We start from the raw sequence: 19978 nt of genomic DNA on the forward strand, positions 1-19978 counted from the left end.
AAAATCACAGAGCAGGTGTTGCTGTTCCTGTCTTCCTTTACAATTTGAAACTTTTATTCAGTTGTCTGAAGAAAAATACTTGAGTTAAATATATGGGTTTGGTGTTTTTTTTCAAAAACATGTTTGAAGCTTCTTCCTTGATGATTTTGAATATGATCCATCCACATTATTCTTTTTAGTTCCTTTCTTTCCCATAGTTACAATGTCCCCACCATCTAGAATGTAGTGAAGAGAGCCAAGGGAAGGACCTTGCCGTTAAATAAAGAGGTTATGTGATTAAACAGTGCTGGATAAGAGACGCTGGTTTGTGGCAGGGTGCATTATCCTGTTGAAAGAGGCCACAGTCATCAATGGTTACCATTTACATGAAAGGATGGAAATGGTCTGCAACAATGCTTTGGTAGGTGCAGCTGTGCAACTACATACTTCTGAGGTGTATGCGGACATATTGTAGGCGACTCCACCCCACCACCTCCATCCTGCTTGGAGGTGGTGGGGTGGTTTTCAATGTGCAGGTGTATAAATATGACTTAGTCACGGATTTATGGTGACATATTTTAATATGTATTAAAAGAAAATAGTGTAATATCATAAGTAGTAAAAAGAGCATTATCCAGTGCTTTACACATGGACAGCTGTTACACAAAATGCCGAAGTAATTTATCCACCTTAACTTTAGCACTCCCATGCATCACGCATAGTGCATACTCACATTTTACCACCGGGTAAGTGGTATGTAGGTGGTAAGTAACATTGACCTAGCAGGACACAAGGCTGCCCGGCAGAGCCTCACACTGTTTGTGCTGGCTTGTTTTGTTCCTATAGCACATCTTGGAACCATGCATTTCTAGGTAAGTGATTCACTCGGTCATCCATGAGAAGTGAATAAAATAAAAGAGTGGGTCAGAGCTTTCATGCACTTTCTCTCAGAACCACTAGTTTGGTTTAAAGTAGTTTGCTTGTTGCATTGAACCACCCAGACCAGTCTTCTCTGCCCAAACCCTTGTCTCTAATTCACCATAGTTTTTTGTTGTTGTTGTTGTTGCTTGGACTACTTTTGAAAGATGCTGCCCAACACTTAATTAGTGTTAATTCCCAACACTAACCTGCAGCTCCTAACCTGAGCTGCAGGTTAGTGATGTTATGACTGAGTTGTTTGATTCATCGGGATGTGGCCTTTGTCAAACTCTCTTACCCTTGCCCATTTTTCCTGCTTCTAACATATTAACTTCAATGACACAGTATTTACTTGCTGTCTAATGTATCCCTCCCACTAGCATCTGTAATGATGAAAAGATAATCAGTGTCATTTACTTGGTCTGGCAGTTTCTCCCTGATAGGTGTGATCTTATCCAATTAATTTTTCCAGCACTCATCAAAACCTATGAAAAGGTCAGGATAATTTTATACACAGATCACTTGGCTATAAATCAAGGTGCTACACTAATAGCACAAACATTTGAAGACAAAGTTCAATTCTATTCTGCAAACAAAAATGCCGCGTCCAACGAAAATATAAGGCTGATCGTATCCGAGTTCATCCAACATCCTCAGTCGAATGCTCTCTGCATTTTTCTTCTGTCAAGCTAAACACCTCCATATCCCCTCTCACCACTCCTTTGGCCTTTCCTGACTGGAAGTTCAATCTCCAGCATATTTCTCCAAATATACCCAATATCTCCCTCTCTGTGCAAGCAAACTCTGTTTTACCTTGATATTTCTATTCCCAAACTATCCATCCTGAGCGGTGCCTATGGATATCCTCCTCCTTGCTCTTGTCCATCCTCAGCATTCTAAACACAAATCTCAGCTATTTTTTTTTTTACTGCACATGACTACCTTTTAATCAGTGGCATAAAACGTTGCCTGGAATCACAGGTAACATTTATTTAATGTTGTTTTGACTCTGATGCATATACTTTAGCAAAACTGTTGAATAAACACAGAGTTATTTGAGTAATATTTACAAGTGCTAATTATCTCAGTATTATCCATTTTCACAGTTTTTCCCCTTTTAACAGTAACACAAGCATAACAAACCATTTAAAGCTGGTTAATTAGTCAGGCTCTAGTAGACACCCTGCAAGCAGCTGCCTAAAAACACAGCCTGTTTCCTCCCACCCCCAGTTTCCACTCAATGACAAGTCATGTCTGTTGCACATAGAAATATTTTGAAGCAGTGAAATTAGCTTTTTTTTGTAAGTGAGGGAAAAACGTTGGATCATCTAGCAGTGTGCAGCAACAGGTGGGGGAGGGAAAGTGAAGTACTGCTTCATGAAACAGCTGAAAATTTCCTGGCATTTCATTAAAAGTACACTGATCTGCAAATAGACTGAAGCAACTTTGACACATGGCTGTTTAGCACCTTGGTACCAGTGTCAATACCTTGACACAGAAACTGACCAGTCTGCTCTCATTTTTCAGTAATTTCCACACATTCCGCTTAAAAGGAAAATGTGTTTCTTCCGTACTACTAAGAAAAAAGTGTTGGTAGCCCAGTGAGCAGAACTGTTTTACTGTGTGTGCAAAACTCCACTCACTTTGGCAATTCATCAGAAATTTCATTAAAAGGTAATTTAGCTTTTTAAACAGGGTGACAGAACAGCTTTTGGAACATTTTGGAACAATAAATCCTTAATGAGGCCATTGTTTTCACCAATGAGGCCATCAAGGTCACACGAAAACCTGGCTCTTCCCTCTATTTGAGAGGGTAGTGGTCATTAGTGCACTCTACTGCCATTCAGTGTGATTGTTCCTGAGAACAGTTTATAAGCCAGATTTTTGCAACTAAAGTTTTAAAACTAAAAGACTCTTGGATGAGAGGTGAAACATCTTCAAGATACCAACAGAAGTCCAGTTGCCTTCATTTATAAAGGCTTCATCATACTTGGGCGTACTTTGTTAGCCACACGCAGTCATCACAAAGTGTCAGCAGATGGTTGAGATTTCATAGTTGAGCATACCGATTTCCCACGTTTTTCGTGACAAATTTCTTCATTTCCCACAATCCAAAATACTGGCAAGTTTAATGAGATAATTGGGGACATTGCACTGTTTCTTCACCACCACGGCAGCCACTGCACACCTTATCAACTCGGTGTCACACACAAAACAGTTCAACGTGAACACTGTTTCCTGCCAAGCAGTTTATTGTGCGACTAGACCACCATGTTGAGGATGACTGAAAATCTGCATGCAGATAATTGCATCTGCATCAAGGTAACCAAAAGACCTTGTGAAGATGCTGTCTGAAGCTGAGAATGCATTCACAGAGGAAGGATCGATTATGCTATAACCAGCATAAAAAACCAGGTAAGTCTGCAATTGCACTCAGGAAGACAGACTGATTTCTGGACACATCCTGCAGTCTGATTAACCTGGAGTTGAAATGTTTGGCCAAGATAAACATTGTTACATCTGAAGGGAAAAGAGGGGAAGCTTACAAACCTGAGAACATAGTTGTGGTGCACGGGTTTGGTGGCATCATGTTTTAAGGCTGTTTTGGTGCAAAGTGAACTGATGCAATTTACAGAATAGATGACAAAATAAGAAAATAACATTAGATGGAAATATTGACACAGAATTTCATCAAAAAACATTAGCAAAGATATTACAGATTGTGTACAAATGGTGCTATAGGTATCTAAATTCCTGGTTTTAGCTGCATGTCACTCTCCGGTTTTCCAAGCTATATTTGGATGGATCTGCTTGACAGTCCAAGATACTAATGAGGTCACATGAAGACATTCAGTACAATGTGTGTTCACACGCAGACACTAACAACAGACGTTAGAAACTTGCTTGCAGCAGAAAGTTGTGCAAGTTCTAAACATATAATCTATCAAGAGTCCACTTAGCCTGAGTAAACATGACACCAGTGTCAATACACACAGACATCTCTGAGCCTGTAAGAACCAAAGCAATATTTGGAAGCAGCTTGTGATGTACAGCTAAGTCAGTGTCTAATTAAAATACCCGCAGAGATTGATGCTGAGCAGCTTCTACGATCAGGTGCGGTAATTTTGACGGCAATTAAGCCATATAAATGCAAAGACAATCTACTTCTCATGCCTGCCAGAGAACGGTGTAGCCAAAAAAAAATGTGTCATGAATCCACCAGCCACAGTCAATTCACTTCCCTCTGAATATTGCATGGTTATCACGGAAGCTGTCATTAAGATTCCTATCAGCTGCTCTGAAACACAATGCTCTCTGTTCAGCTGAGCAGAAGTCATTTCCTAACCTGAGCTGCTCCCGGGTCTTCAGGTGTCTACTTTTATCCTTTATTCTCAGCAGAAACAAGAAGAGTTCTCGTTCTCTGGGGGATTTCAGAACAAGAACTTCTCCTACACAGTATGAGCATCTCATTATGGGAGAAGACAATGCATTATGACTGAAAAAAAAGCTGACTTTTCCTCTAAGCAATCCAAGCATTAAGACGCATGACATGTTGTTTGAGTGAGGACTTGACAGCAGGAGTGAAGAACCTCAAAACATTCTCACTGGGAGTGTGTCACACCAGAGAGAAATTTATCAGGGCTGCTTTACAATAATAAGTCCCAAAAGCACATTTTTAGCTTTGGCTTACAAGAGCATTGCAGAAAAGGCTGTCTGAGTCGGGTTGTGAAACAAAGAGGTTTGAGCCAGTCACAGAGAGGAGCCACAGTGATGTTATTTACTGAGCAAACACTTGGAGGGACCTCAGCTGATCAGCGCAGTACACTGCGTTCAAGGAAACACACACACACACACACACACACACACACACACACACACACACACGCACGTGCACACAAAGCATACAAACACACACACACACACATTTATTGAACTTCAAAGCATTGGACTGTGACGTGACAGCACAACGCACAAGCTCATGCTCTGCCAACAGACGTGTTTACTGCTCACCTTTCTGACATTTCCATGAATCTCAGAGCAAATTATCACAACACCTGACAGGTTTAAATTAGGAGAGGCTTTCTTGCGTTTTTTTTCTCCATTTAAAAGTCTCCCCATCACCCAAATGGTTGGAAATGTATTTAAATTGATAAACCTAAAACATTTTCACCTAACATGATTTTTTTTGTTCATTTTTGAAGAGAAAATGGTGAAGTTGAAATGTTTGTATGCACAAATCATTTGTCTAACCACTCATGTTTGAAAGCCTTAGTTTTAGATTGCAGAAAAAATAAGTATTGAAGGTATCAGGGGAAAAAAGAGTTTTAGTAAAGGGCAAAAGATTAATACTCCTTGAACTTTTTCACATTTTGTCGCATTGTAGCCAAACACTGAACTCTATTTAATTGGATTTGATGTGGCAGATTGCAAAACACTCATTATTATCAAGTGGAAGCATAATAATACATTCAAACATGTGGGGTGCCTTTGTATTCAGCCAGTCTGAGTCGATATTTTGTTAAATCACCTTCACTCCAATTACAGCTGCAAGTCTGTAGGGTATTAGCTGCCAGTTTTGCAGATGTAAACACAGCAAAAAGTAACTTTCACACATTCTCAATTAGACTTATCTAGATTTTGACTAGGCCATTCTAACATGAATTTGGTTACAGCTATATCATTTTAATATCGATCTAGGGTCTGCCGTTATGTAAGGGAGAGCAGGTTCAGGGTTCAACTTCTGCTGAAGTTATTTGCTTTGTGTTGAACTGCTACAAAAGGTTACAATAACACACATTCAAATTTATGATTTGGAAGCAACAAAATGTAAGAAAGCTAGAGAAATATAAATTATTTTTCAAGGCACAGTATCAGTTTAATAACGTAATACAGTGAAAGGAGAACAGTCAGCAACAACTAAGGTGACACCAAGGAAAAAATACAGAAAAGGATATTTATGTTAACTTAGAGATCTAAGCAGACAAGAGGAATGGATTAAAAAGAATTTGTTTAAGAGGGTTGAAAGGTTGAACGAGCACAAACTATAAAAATGAGCTACACATAGTCACCAAGAGGGGTTTAAATAAAGAGGAGTAATGGGAAATATTCAAAGAAATAAAACTGTTTAGAAACAAGTGGGATCACTTGAAAAACTCTGTAAGTTGCATTAAGAAATTTTCAAAAAAAGTATCAAAAAATAACTCCTGTTATAACGATTCACACATCCTTACACATGTCCTAAGATAAAAATTGTATACCGCCGTTTTGCACCACACTACAACAGTTGTCATGGTTACGGTGCTTCTCGACTACTCTCAGCGAAGTCAGACACCCTGGATCCTCTGCAGGGATCCAAGAGAAAGCAATTCACACATCTGCTTGTGTCTCCACTGCACCTCAGGCTACATGCCATCGCTCACAAGGTAAGTAAATAATTATCACCACTAAGCACAAGAAGAGTAAAAAAATCATTACTGTCAAAGGAAGAGATACAATGTTTATTCACAGGAGTGAATAACTGAGATGGTTAAAGAAGGAAAGAAAAAAACAAGAATGGAGCCATTTTAAGGTGTGAAAGAAAGAAGCGGCAAAAAAAAAATCTTAAAAATACAAGGTCAAAACATTAAAATTTTAACTGTTAAAATTTTGCATGAAGTTTTTTATTATTTAACTGAGCCCGAAGTCGCATTCAATATTATTCAAACTTTGAATGGGGGGAAAGAAATGAAAGAAATTAAAGCTTTTAGGTAAATTTTAGATGGTCTTAAACCCTTGGTCATCATTTGCTCACATTCACCTTTGGTATAAGAACATTGTTGCAAACTTAAAAGCATTGGAAATGGTTTGATATTCCTCAACCCTTGTCCTCATAATAATGATGATAATAAACATATATGAGCATGAGCTTTTCTTAACAGCAGCACAGAACTAGGAAAGTTACATGAGAAGTTAGTCACACATGCTAACTGTAACGAAGATAACAAACACAAACTATTCCATTCAATTATTTCAATGATTTTCAATTTCTTATTGTGCAGAAATGTACTTCTAGGCTTGTCTTCATTTTACAGAGTAAAGCACACAACCTGACATCGGCTGGTTAATTAGATGGGCTATCAGCTGAGGAAGAGCCAGCAGTCAGCTGCTTAACAGTCATGCCATTTGAAACTTACCAACTCTAGCTTTAAAGCAAGATTACCTGGATAAGTGTGAAGGGTAGAGCTGCTTTAGTTATGCCAAGACTGTAATCAAAAATACCTCCAAACAGATCAAATTTAATGCTTTGCAAGCCAGGAAAATGTGTAGCGTCTTTTTATGCCAGGTGATGCGTGGCGCAGAGCAACAGGTGGGTAAAGGGAAGCACTGTGTTATTCTATAATCCATATACAGAGGAAATCTGGCTCGCTCTGGGACTTTCTGCATTGTTTAATAAAAAAGGACTTTGAACCGTAGGGATGGTAAGATTAAAGATTTGAATGTCAAATCTTTGACATTTATGGTGTATCAGTAACTGGTCCATTCCTAATAACAACATATTAATGTAACAGATTAAATAAATTAGTTAACATCGGTATTGGTGTTTTTACACATGGTTGTCACACAGAGAAAATTTAACACTGGTTTATGCCAGGTGACAAGCTAAGAAACACACTGAGAGATGGAAACACTACAGTAAAATACTAATCACAGAATATTCTCAAACATTTTTCTGGAGAATATTTTCAGATTGCAAAAACCATGAATATAAATCTCAGCAGACATCCTTACCACTGTTCAGGACGGTGACACGTGGAGTCACGTCCAGGTCCAGAGGCGTTCTGAATGGAAAGCCATTCGCCACTGCACACAATGAAGTGAGCAAAAGGAGCATCGCTGCCATGAAGTGAGCTCCCCGCATCTCTGCTGGGCGTCTCTTAGGGTAGAAGCTCTCCTTTAACAGGTCGGATGTGTGCACAAAGACTGTCACCTCTTCAGACAAACACTCGTGGGCTGTTACTCTTTTCCTTCACTGCGGGGTTCCTTCAGTGTGCAGAAGCAAGGAGGGAAGAAGCCTGAAATAGTAAAACACACACAGAGACAGTGGAGTTAATAGTCTGTGATTGAGAATGGCAAAATAGGGAGAAAAAGTTGGTGCAGCAGGGTTCAGTCACAACAAATGAGCTGATGCATAGGTTGTGCTAAGAAATACATAGAAAGTGCATTTGATCAATTAAAACATATCATGTGCTCCAAACTCTCAGAGCATTGATTAAGAGAACAGCAATCTCATAATTTAATAAAAAAACACAACTGAAAACAGAAACATGTATGCGCCAACATCCCAACCCTAAACTTGAGGGTTAAGCTGCAGAGAAGAGTAATCTAGATCGATATGAGGTGAAACCAGTTCAACAGTGCACGTACCTTAGAGGAGACAAACCCACGAGTGGATGAATGGTGAAATATGATCATCTCTTCGAATTGTGTACGGGTGTGTGTGTGTGTGTGTGTGTGTGTGTGTGTGTGTGTGTGTGTGTGTGTGTGTGTGTGTGTGTGTGTGTGTGTGTGTGTGTGTGCTGTGACGTGAATGCCAATGTTGCTTCTGCAGGGTAAGACCCTGTTCAGGAGCAGTGGAAGATGTGATAGCGAGAGGAGGAAAGGGATGAATTGTTTGTGTGTATCCCATGCACCAGTGCCCTCACCGACTGACAGAGAGAAAACACTGGCACACACTCTGAGGAGCAGCGCAAGCCTTGTCCAACCTTATTTGCAGTAATGGTAATATCTCTCTTTCATTTACTGCCTCTCTTTTAAGCAGTAAAAGAGAGCAACACTAACTGCTCCCAGATCCCAATGTAAACAGCCACACTCTTCAGCACTTTCCATCAAACAAATCATGTCTAAGTCCTTCAAGCCAAGAGTCCAGAGTTTTTGCTTAATATACCACACAGACACAAAACCAGGCACAGCATTAATCTTTTGATCAAAAATGAGAAAGATAAAAAGAAAAAACATATAGCAGGTTGAAAAGTGAAGTTCTTGGTAGTGGAGGCAGTGACTACACCTTTACAGAAAGTCTCTGTAGTTCTCCAAGGCTAACACCATGACAACTGGCTTTAACGTTGCATAATGCAGCAGCAAGAGCGATGCACTATATCTGTGATGGTGACAGCAATACAAAGAATCAGAAACTTGAGTTTTATTGTCACAAAGAGAAAATATGGGCTCTGTCAGACTTTGCGTTTGGGAAAAAGTTGCATCATCACATTCCTAAACAAGAAAAATCACTTCCAAAGGTAGAAAGGACAGGGAGTAAACCTGTGATGTCTTTGGTTTGGAGCTTGTTCTTGCTTTTTTGTTTTTTTGTGGTAATGTATCATTTCTTCTTAACAGAAGGTCAAACTAAACCACCTCTTTGACAAGCCAAAGTAAACTGAGATTAGTAGCCAGCCATATGATGATGCAACAGCGATCTGCGGGTATTTATAGAAGAAAACTCTCTGCTTTGTTGGGAAAGTATTGATTGGCGGATTATCAGGATTCCTTATAAGTTAGCTGCCTTCATTTACACACCAACATTGTGTAGGAATTAGCTGAAGGTCTCTGAAAGAAGGCTCCTACACTTAGCTTGTAAGTTTCCAAAAAAGACAACTTCAGACCCTTGGAAATATTTATGCTTCAATGTACCCATCTTTGATTCAATTCCCAATCTTGGGACATTCACCCCTTCTCTTCATGCTGATTTAATGTCTGAGTAAATGTAACAAACTGAGTAAACATAACAAGTGCCACAAAACCTAAAAACAATTAACTACAGATGGTAAACTATGACAACATCCGTGATAAACCTCAAACCGTAAAGTCTTGTTCCAAACATTAAGCCTAACAAATTACCAAGTTAATATCAGTTTATTAGACCAGAATGACAATAAGGTATAATATTCCCTGTAACAAGCTAAGGAAAATTTAGGCTGCTATCAATATTCAACATTGCTGTTATAGCCAATAACCAACATTGATCAATATTACATATATTTTCCTAACCCGTGAAATAAAGATTTCACCACTGGAATAGCTTCTCTGCTTCAGTTAGACAGACCAGTACATTAACTGATACCGATGCCAATACTGATGTTATATCATGCCTACAAATGCCAAATAAAGCAAGTGAGTTTTGTTCCTCCTTTACATGTGATATTTAACACTCTCTGCAGAATACAGGAAACATACCTTACAAGTCTGAGCAGACCAGTTAGGCTGCAAGCAAGCCCTGCTGCTGCTTTCAAATTCTGCTTGGTTCTTAAAGGTCAGAGATCCTCACCTCCTGACATGCAGAAGATATGTTCAGGTGTTTGACAGGTTCTCATCACTCCCAGTAGCATGGCCACGGATTGATGAGACCAGTGTAATCATTATGATAACTATTAAATATGTATTTACACTGGTATTTACACTGGAGTTCTCTGACTGGACTAATTTTAGCAGATTTTTATTTTCAATATTAACTCAAGGTTAAAAAGATATGGTAAAGACATTAAAGCTGTGATAATTATTCTGTTTTTGTGCAGCAATAAGAACAACTATTGTTTTTCTGTTCTAAATAGAAACAGTCACATCATGTTATCTATATTTATTTGGAGTGGTAATTTAAATATCATGTTTACTTTCATGTTTTTATGCAGTAAGAATCTAAAAAAACATAGCTATACTTAACATTATTAACATTTGATTTGCTAATGAATTTGTAATTAGAATTGCATGATGTCAGGAAACCATTTCATTGTGAGACTATTGCTGATTATAGTGATGGTGTGTCCATCAAAGCCAGTTGAAAAAAGTTCTTAGGATGCAGAGTGTTGATGCACAGTACTTAAAAGATTACATCCAACCAGATGTCAAAGCAGTCCTTTGCAACTGCAATTTTGCAAACGCTCTATTTGCAATGTAAATCATTTATTCAGTACTGTTTTGACAATGTTATTGTGTGAAACTCACTGCCAAAGGAACATAAAGGCAAGAATGCAAAACAACAATAAAAAACAGGAAATTAATTTAAATTATGTCCTCAAAAACACGCTAGCTCTGCTTGCATATGTTGCCATTTTATTGTCTCACCACCTTGCAAAACTTCCACTTTGGGTTTGTGACGGCTTTGCAAAGAAAAACAAACACCACATGTACAATATCTTAAGTACCGTAATAAAAAGCTCAGCAGCTTTAATAATTGGCACTAGGAAGAATCACTTCAACCAGCGGACCCTCAAGCTTTAGATGTCTTAGAGTAATAAACACAGAATGTCTGAAGTAAAAATTAAATCAACTGAGACGTTACAGTGAAGGCTTATTGATCTCTGCAAAAGGATGTTAATTTAGAACCGACGGGAAATTAAACTTAAGTTGATGGCTTCAAAAATGTGACTTTTAGATTTCTTATGGTCCCCTAAGAACAAGAAAAGTGGAATGTCAAACTTAATCTATAAAAGTACGGCTACTTTTTATGAGTTTCTGCATTTGGGAAGTATTCCCATTTCACTAATGTTACAAATTTACTCTGCTGAGGAGCAGTTACTCCAGCCATAAATCCCCTCAATGGATGTCAGCTGTAATGATTTGTAAGATTTCTCAATCTTGTGTGAGCGTCATCTAAAAAAAGCCAACAACAAGAAAACAGAAGAAGTTGCATTCAGGGACACTTTTATTAATCATTCACTTATTTCATGGTCTCAGTAAAACAGATTGTCTTGATCTAAAAGCAGTCAGGCAATCAGCATCCTATAATGGTCCTGATAAGGAAGAGCAGTTCTTTATGGGTAAATGAAATTTGAAAATAACAGAAAAGAGAAAACGGGAAATAAAATTGCAGAGAGCAATTACTCAATTTTCACCACTCTCTATGGTCAAATATTTCTGATTTCATCTTTGTGGCCTGAAACCCAACAATTCAGGAAACTTTAATTTGCAGACTGGCAACCAAGCAATAAGCCAAAAATGTGAGAAAACATGAAGCCAGATGACCTTTCTAAGCTGTCTACCTGCTGATCTCAGCCCCCAACATGCTCTCTGTCCTGTGACATTCATTCACAGAAATGATTTTGTCAAGCAACCATAAAGTGTCCACGGACTTAAACAGCGGAGCACGGTGGTGACAGCTCCCTTAACAGACACCACTTATCCTAAAGAACATATAAAGCTGAATTTCTCAGCATACATGAATGTGCCTGAGCAACAAAGCAAAGAAAAGATTACAGTCAAAGTTACTGAGCTGTGCTTCAACCAATAGATAGACGGCTTTAAAACCAGCAGAACTGAACGGTACTTGTTCACAATTCTGCAGCTTTACATGTTTTACAGGCGCAGTGGTGAATAAAACACTGAGCTCTGTACATCCATCTCCAACACTAGAGTTATTCTGATACAGAGGGTTAGCTGAAGACAAAGCTCTCTCACTGAGATGCTGTTTGCCATCATTTGTTTAGAAAAGATTATTCCTGTTTTATATAACAGAAATAATCTTCTCTTTCTATTTCAGGTGTGATATCAGCCTAAAAACACATCAAGAGTCGCTGGCCTTAAATTCATAATTTCTGAGGGCATACAGGGACCTGCATCTTCTGTGAATATAATAATCTTATAGTCAGGTATTACAGATATGATTTATAGCTAAAGAAAAAAACAAGATAGATAAAACAGCTAAAGGGTGCGTTAGGGTCCCTAATTATTTACTTGCAAAAATATTAAATGACCACATGCAGACTTGGGTGTTTTTGCGTTAATCAGCAACATCCTTTTATCTTGAAACAGTCCAGATGACTCCAGGTTAATTCCCCCCTTTGCCGATCACTCACATACATGTTGACATTTCACCCCATCCTATTTCCATTTCACATTTCTCAACAAACCTTTTCACAGCCATTTTCTTGAATAAATGTTTATTAAGTATTTTTGCTAAATGGTGAGGACAAAGAGTCCTAAAAATGTTAATATCCATCCATTCATTAATGGTCTTTACCCCATTATTCTTGTGCTTGGTTAGTAAGAGGCAGAGTAGACTGCAGGTCTCTAGTCTGGCACACAGTCAGTCCTAAGGACAGCTTGGAGAAATCAGTAGGCCTAAAATGTTTTTGGACGGTGGGAGGAAGCTGGAGTACCCGAAGAGTACCCATGCCTGCTCATGGAGAACATGCAAACTTCATGCGGCAGGAGCCCGGGATTTCCTGCTGACAGCCAACAGTGCAAATAACTAAAGATTTTATTCCTCCTCCTATTCTCATTGATTGGAGTTCTGATCCCAGTTTGGGTCCTTTGACTATTACGAAATATGGGCTTATGACGCCTGATCAAACCAGAATAACTCATTGTTATTAATTTATTTGAAGCATGCTTAAATTTCTATACATAAGGATATTGAATTTGACTGAATTTGAATTTACGAAATGTCACATATGAAACATCATACATACTTCACCAGAATGCTCTTTCCCAAAGCTGCAAGAACAAAATTACATAATTTTACTCTTGCAGCAATGACAAACATTCTGGGCAGAAATTGTTCTTGTGGGGTGTCAAATATTGTGTAATTGGTCAGAAATTTAGAGTAGTAATTATTGACAAATGTTGCACTGAAGGACCTCTGAGGACTTTCTAATAATTCTGAATTAGAGAGCTGGAGAAATATAAAATATCTTCACCAGAAAGAACATTGCTCCAAAAATTATTTAATGTTGTTTTAAAAAAATATAACAAACAAGATAGGGCAGCATGTCTATCAAGCAGACAACTGCAGATTTGCAATCTGAGCAGACAGCTTGACTAATTAATTATCTAATGTAAACTATAAAGAGCAAGGAAACCAAGAGGCATAATACTCTGACAATACACAAGCTTTTGCACAAAAGTACAGCTAATTTTAGGAGGTGAATATTCTAATTTTATTCTGGTGCCTAGGTCTATGAATGTAAAAGAACAAACAACATGTTTTAAGTTACGTTATTTAAAAAACAGTAACAAATCTATTATTGTAGCTGAAGAATTAATAGTTTCTTCATCTACAAGAAACTGCAGAAACATGTTCAGAAACATGTTCAGTTTCTTCAGTCGTAAAAAGTCGTCCCTTCCGTCTTTTAAAAATATTTTTAGATTAGGTTACATATTTAAGTTGTTTTTGTTGTTTGCTTGTTTAAATACCCTAACATTAGTTAAGGTTATCACAGTATTAAAATCTCATGTGGGCCCTTACCATGTTTACAAGTGGCAATGTAGCCGGATGACTTACTCCTACTTGAAACTAGATGTTTGTTACAGTCAGAATTTATTTTAGCCATCAGTATTTATCAGGCCTGACCCTTTGGACTCCTAATAAGAAGAAACTGCAGGATATTGACTCACTCAGAACTTAAAGACTCTGAAAGAGTCCAAACAAACATCTAGATAACAAAAGAGTTGGAAACCAGCTCTATAAATGTTACCAGGCTGATCAATCAAGCCAAGAATCTCCATTAAAGAGTAGATAATGGAGTTTATTTGGTTTACAAGCGCTTCTCTGGGAGCTTAATTACTAGCTGGCATGTAAGACACTGTCCAGATGATGACTGGGTAACACACTTTGAAAGATCTATGCTCCTCCTGCACCTTGTGTGTTTACAGTGCATGCTCTCAGCGGTCTCCTTCATATGTGGATCCTGCATAGATAGGTCTGGGAAATGTAAAATTACTAAAAGTCACTCCTGAAAAGTCTAGATTACTTAACACCGCAGTCATGCAGAGAGAGACACAAAGGGTCAATGGATGTTTTCATTATACAGACATGCAATTTAAACACACTGCGGGGAATATAGTGAGGTGTCACCCTATGCCAATTTAATATCCCTCAAGATAAAATACTTGTTCCACATCGATTCAAGAGAATAGCCTATATGTTGTTTGGAAAAAAGAAAATAAAGAAAAAAAACATGACAATAATGTGTCTAGAATTTGATCATGATAGGAAATTGTCAGAGTAACAATTAAAGTACCACAATAAACCAGAACCCCCCCGAATAAGACTATTGTCGTGTAAGATTTAGTGTATCTTACCTAAATTCGTGTCCCGATTCCTCGAGAAAATGGATTTATCCGTTTCCAGCTTGTCATAATCGAAGTGGACTTTAGCCGCTCACTCTCAAACAGCGACTAATACTCAACAGCTCCTCGGCTCGGCTACCGTCATCAGGTGTCCCGCCCTCTTTTCACTTTCTTTCTATTAACCTCTGAAGCCCTTTATTTTTCCTGTTCTCAACAATGAAACGTTATGTTATTATGCGAAACCTCATGGGTTACTAGCCTACTTTCCAAGGTAATATTACCAGGTGCAGGAAGCGCAGCGAGTTGCGGTAAAAGTGATAAAGGTGGACGCAGCCTATCTCCCCTAGTGGTGAGACACTGACCCCTAGCGTTTACTTTGAGAATTACATAGATTAATGCATTTAATCTATGTAATTAAATGGAATGCATTTACCCATTCCATTTAGGAGTATTTTAGTGTGTCTGAAAATTTCAAACTCTGGAAGTAATAATCTTTGACTAGTAGTAGTATTATTGTGGTCTATTAGATAAATTGAGATTTACTTCAGAGATGGTTCTTGTATAATTGTTTTTCAATTCACAAGATAGATGTCATTTTTGAGAAAGTTTTAAAAAAAGTTTTTAAAATTAGTTTAATAAAGAATTCAGAGATCACAAACTGTTTTAAAGTATATTCAGTCAGTGTGCAATAAATGAGCCCAAGGTGGACTAGTCCACATGATGCAACTTTCCTTTCTAGTGAGAGATGAGCTAAATAAATCTTATTTTTGTACTTTCACAAACAGAATCAAGTGCGTTTTAAAGAATCTTTGTTTAGTGTAGTTATGGCTTCAATGTAGTTTTTTAAAGATTTGCAACTTGAGATCAAGGAGGCCTCCAAAAAGTTTTCAAAGTGGTTTGGCAGATGAAGGGGACTGATAACCTTGGCGAGGCAAACTACAACTGAGCTCTTTAACAAAATTTATACAGTTTTACTGAGCAGTTGTCATATGTTTATAACAGAGAGCTGGACTAACACAGAATTCAGTATATTTATACAAAAATGTAAAAATAAAACATAACCAGATAAATGTTTGGGTGGAGAGGCCAGTAAATTGACAGGGTGGAGTCAGACATATTCTGTATTTTCAAGAAAATACTGATATTGTTCAGCTTCACAGTATTACACCATAAATTCTTGCATTTTACAGTTTTCACAGAACAATATTATATCCATTCCATATGAAAGGGCATGTAAATTCATAACTATATGATGTCATCGTACCACCTCCTGGTGAGGTTGTACTATAATGGTGGTGAGCCACATCACCCAGTTCCTAAACCACTGATATACTTAATCTGAAAATTTAATTGATATTTATTGCAATTATGCAAAGCATGACTTACTGTTACATTTATTTATTTATTTATTTATTTATTTATTTATTTATTTATTTATTTATTTTCTATTTGCTCATAGCAACATTAAAGCTGCTGAGTTATGAGTCAGAATTTTCAAACGGAGAACAAGTGGTTCTGGGGAATAGCTACACCCATCATTTATGGCTCCCTGAGGCTAAAGCAGACAGGAAAATAAATACAAAGGTTTTAAAAGACAATTGAATTGTAAGTTTGTTGACAACAAATTAAAGGTCAACTGCTTTTTCAGTGTTTGAGAGACTAATACGTGCTCAAAAGATAACTCCAAGTTCACTCTTGCTGTTTCAGGGTCTGGTAGCTTTTGTGTGACTCATTCATCTAAAGTCATGTGGATGAAAAACCCACCTGCGGCTCCTCATCTGCCGCATCCCTCGGGTAAAAATATGATTATATCGTTTTGATTTCCACAATAAGTGAGATTAATGTAAAAGTTGTAACCTAACAGCCAATAGAATAAATGTGACTGTTAGATATATAATATTTCTTTGAAGATAAATAACTGAATAAGATAAATGAATAAATGTGACTGTGAGGGAAACTAGCGCCATAATTCTCAAGTCAGACTTGATTGTGTGTTTGTAAATCCTGCTGGTCCTCCGTTCCCTCATGAAGTCCTAAATTGATCCCTGTTGCTTTGCTTCAGAGTCCAACATAAACTCTGATCATTAGAGCGCACAAGGGCAGCTGTCTTGAAGCATACTGTTTCTTCTCTCACACATACAGAATTTTTAATCCATTCTGAACGTATACATTAATAATGAATAGAGTTTGTAGCATTCCCTGGGCAAGCAGTGAGGCTGTTTTTCAATTCAGAAAGGGATTTGTGTAGGTCTCGGATTATGTTTCAGACCTCCAGCTCCATTAACCAAAAAGCAGACCCAAACGGGACCCCACTGAGAGAGTTAGTTGAAGCTCATGATGAAGAAAGGAGCAACACTGTTGCTGGCTACCAGGGCAACTGCTGCCTTCAAAGAAGTAATGCTGAGCAGGTTTATATGCTACAGATATGCAGTATTAGTTACGTGGCAGGGTGCAGCGCTTTTTCATTTTACTCAGTGCACGCACACACATACACACACGCCCCAGCACGCCTACACACACACACACACCAAAGAAATGTGTTCAGTTATTGACCTTCAAAGTACTGTCACCTCAGCAACATGGCTTCTGTGTTTAGTGTGCATGGCTCTCCTTTTAGATTTTGCAGTGTGGTTCAGCAGACTGTTTACATTCTTTCAAAAATGATGTATGTTAGGTTTACTAATGACTAAGTTGATCTTAGAAGCAAAGGTGCCTGGTTGTTTAGAATATGTCCCCTTGTATCGGCCCCAACAGTCCCATGCTGCCACCTGCTAAGAGCAGACATAGAAAATGAACATTCAAAGACCCAATTTGTCATTTCATTTGAGCAGAATAAAGCTCTGAGGACTATTAGATGTTTTTGCACCAAATATATTTTTTTGTAAGATTATTGTTTATTTTGAGCATATCAGCATTTTAAAGTTATATTAACAGCATTTCATATTTTTACAATTTATAGCATTTTATTTATTTTTTTTATTTTATCTACAACTACTACTCAGTGGTAGTTGTTATTGTGTCTTGTCTCTGCGAAGTAATTTCCCTGCTGGGATGAATAAAGTACTTCTATTCTATTGTATTCTATTCTATTGTATTCTATTCTATTGTATTCTATTCTATTCTATTCTATTCTATTCTATTCTATTCTATTAACAGAGACCTGCTAAGGTGAAAGCTCTTTCAGTTTTGATCAAACGTTCATAGTGGACAGGGATATCATATTTAGCATGGGCACTTAATTAATTTAGCAAGTGAACAGATAGATTATCTTTGCATAAAATAATATAAATTGCAGCACTTATTGGACATACCAATGCGTTAAACAATGGGAAACTCAGAAAAACTCAGTTAACACCTTAGCAGTAGAATTGAAGATTGTTTCGGTCCCTTTTACAGCGGCGAATTGTTAAATCACCTCCTCAATCAAGTTAATGCTTGAGTACACATTAGTATTATGTCCAATAAAAAAAAAACTTTAGTCCATGTAAACATATAAAAACTTATCTTTGAATAGATAAAACAAGCTAGATTTACTCTTCTGATGTAACTTCATTAAAAATCTGCAAGTAATGCCAAAACCAGAGTCTGTGGCAGGGAAATAGTGAATTTATTTAAATTAGCTTTCTGATCAAGTGGTCAAATACCCAGCTAGATTTGTTGATTGATTAGGGTCCATGCAAGCTTTGTGGCTCAGTTTAGTTTTGAAGTAAAGCAGAAATGTCCATTTGAATGTTAGAAGTTTGGAGATTTCCGACTTTGACTTATTGAAAAAGTAACTGGACGTATTTTCCAGCAGAGGGCAACATTTACCTAAATTCTCATTTGCACAAACATACAGTCCATCAGGAAAGTATGCACAGCTCTTCACTTTTTCCACCTTTTATGTTACAGCCTTACTTCAAAACAAATTAAATTAATCTCGTTCCACAAACTTCTCCACACAAATACCCCTTTATGACAATGTGGAAAAAGCTTGACTTTTTATTTTCTCTTTGCAAATGTATTAAAAAGAGAACCCCCCCCCCCCCCAAAAAAAAAAATCCCATTTAGCCTTTGCTTAATACTTTGTTGATTCAACTTTGACAGCTCACCTATCTTAAGGTAGTTTCACCCATTCTTCTTCAGGTTGGAAGGGGCATGTCTGTGCAGATATTTTGAAATCTCCCCAGAGATGTTCAATCCTATTCAAGTCTGGATTCTGACATGGCCCCTGCAGGACAGTCACAGAGTAACTCTGAAGAAGAAGAAGAAGAAGAATTACTTTATTCATCCCAGCAGGGAAATTATTTTGCAGTTACAGCAAGAATTTTTTCTTTTATACACAGATTAACACACACGACAGGAGCTGCATCTGCAGGCAGCTATTTTTGAAGGGACCGGGAGTCGAACCAGCGACGTCCGTGGGTCTAAGGCCTCCAAATGTGGGCCGTGCTAACCCCCTGCGCCACCACAGCAAGCCTCTCCTTTGAGATCTTGGCCATGTGCTTTGGGTCATTGTTCTGCTGACAAATGAACTGCTGGACCAGTCTAAGGTCAAGAGGAATAGTCAGACACTTTCTTCTGCTGCAAAACGTTCCTAAAGCATGATGCTGCCACCTCAATGTGGCTTTTGTTGAGTGACTTTCGTCCTGATACTATCACACAGGTCTGATGGGTGGATTGATGCAAAGATGGTTTTCCTCTTTCCACAGAGGAATGCTGGAGCTCTGACAGTGACCATCAGGTTCTTGGCTACCTCGCTACCTGAGGCCATTCTCCCCCAATCGCTCAGTTTCAGCGGCCAAAAAGCTCTAGGAAGATTCCTGCTGGTTCCAAACTTCTATTTATGAAGTATGAAGCCCACTGAGCTCATTAGGACCTTCAAAGCTGCAGATTTTTTTCTGTATCCTTTCCCAGATTTGTGCCTCAAAACACTCCTTCTAAAGTCTACTGACAATTTCATGCTTGGTGTTTAACCTCTGACCCGAAGTCAATTGTGGGAATTTATAGAGAAAAATGCCTTTCCAAGTATAGTTCAATCAGCTGAGCTTGCCACTGGTAG

At 38.0% G+C, this 19978-nt stretch overlaps 1 protein-coding gene across 2 annotated transcripts in view; it reads right to left on the bottom strand.

Annotated features, from left to right (window-relative positions):
• LOC102225447 (semaphorin-4G-like) overlaps positions 1-15224 on the bottom strand; it is a 33091-nt gene extending 17867 nt beyond the window's left edge. For both annotated transcript variants that reach the window (XR_002752142.1, XM_023327544.1), the window contains exons 1-2: positions 14950-15224; positions 7666-7949 (exon numbers count right to left, since the gene is read on the bottom strand). Coding sequence is in view for 1 of the 2 variants with exons in the window: in XM_023327544.1 (XP_023183312.1) it covers positions 7666-7795 (130 nt within the window). In the remaining variant the exon portion in view is untranslated. The remainder of the gene's footprint in view (positions 1-7665; positions 7950-14949) is intronic.
• Positions 15225-19978: the final 4754 nt, after the last annotated feature.

Source organism: Xiphophorus maculatus, chromosome 22 (genome assembly GCF_002775205.1).
Source record: "Xiphophorus maculatus strain JP 163 A chromosome 22, X_maculatus-5.0-male, whole genome shotgun sequence".
NCBI lineage: Eukaryota > Metazoa > Chordata > Actinopteri > Cyprinodontiformes > Poeciliidae > Xiphophorus > Xiphophorus maculatus.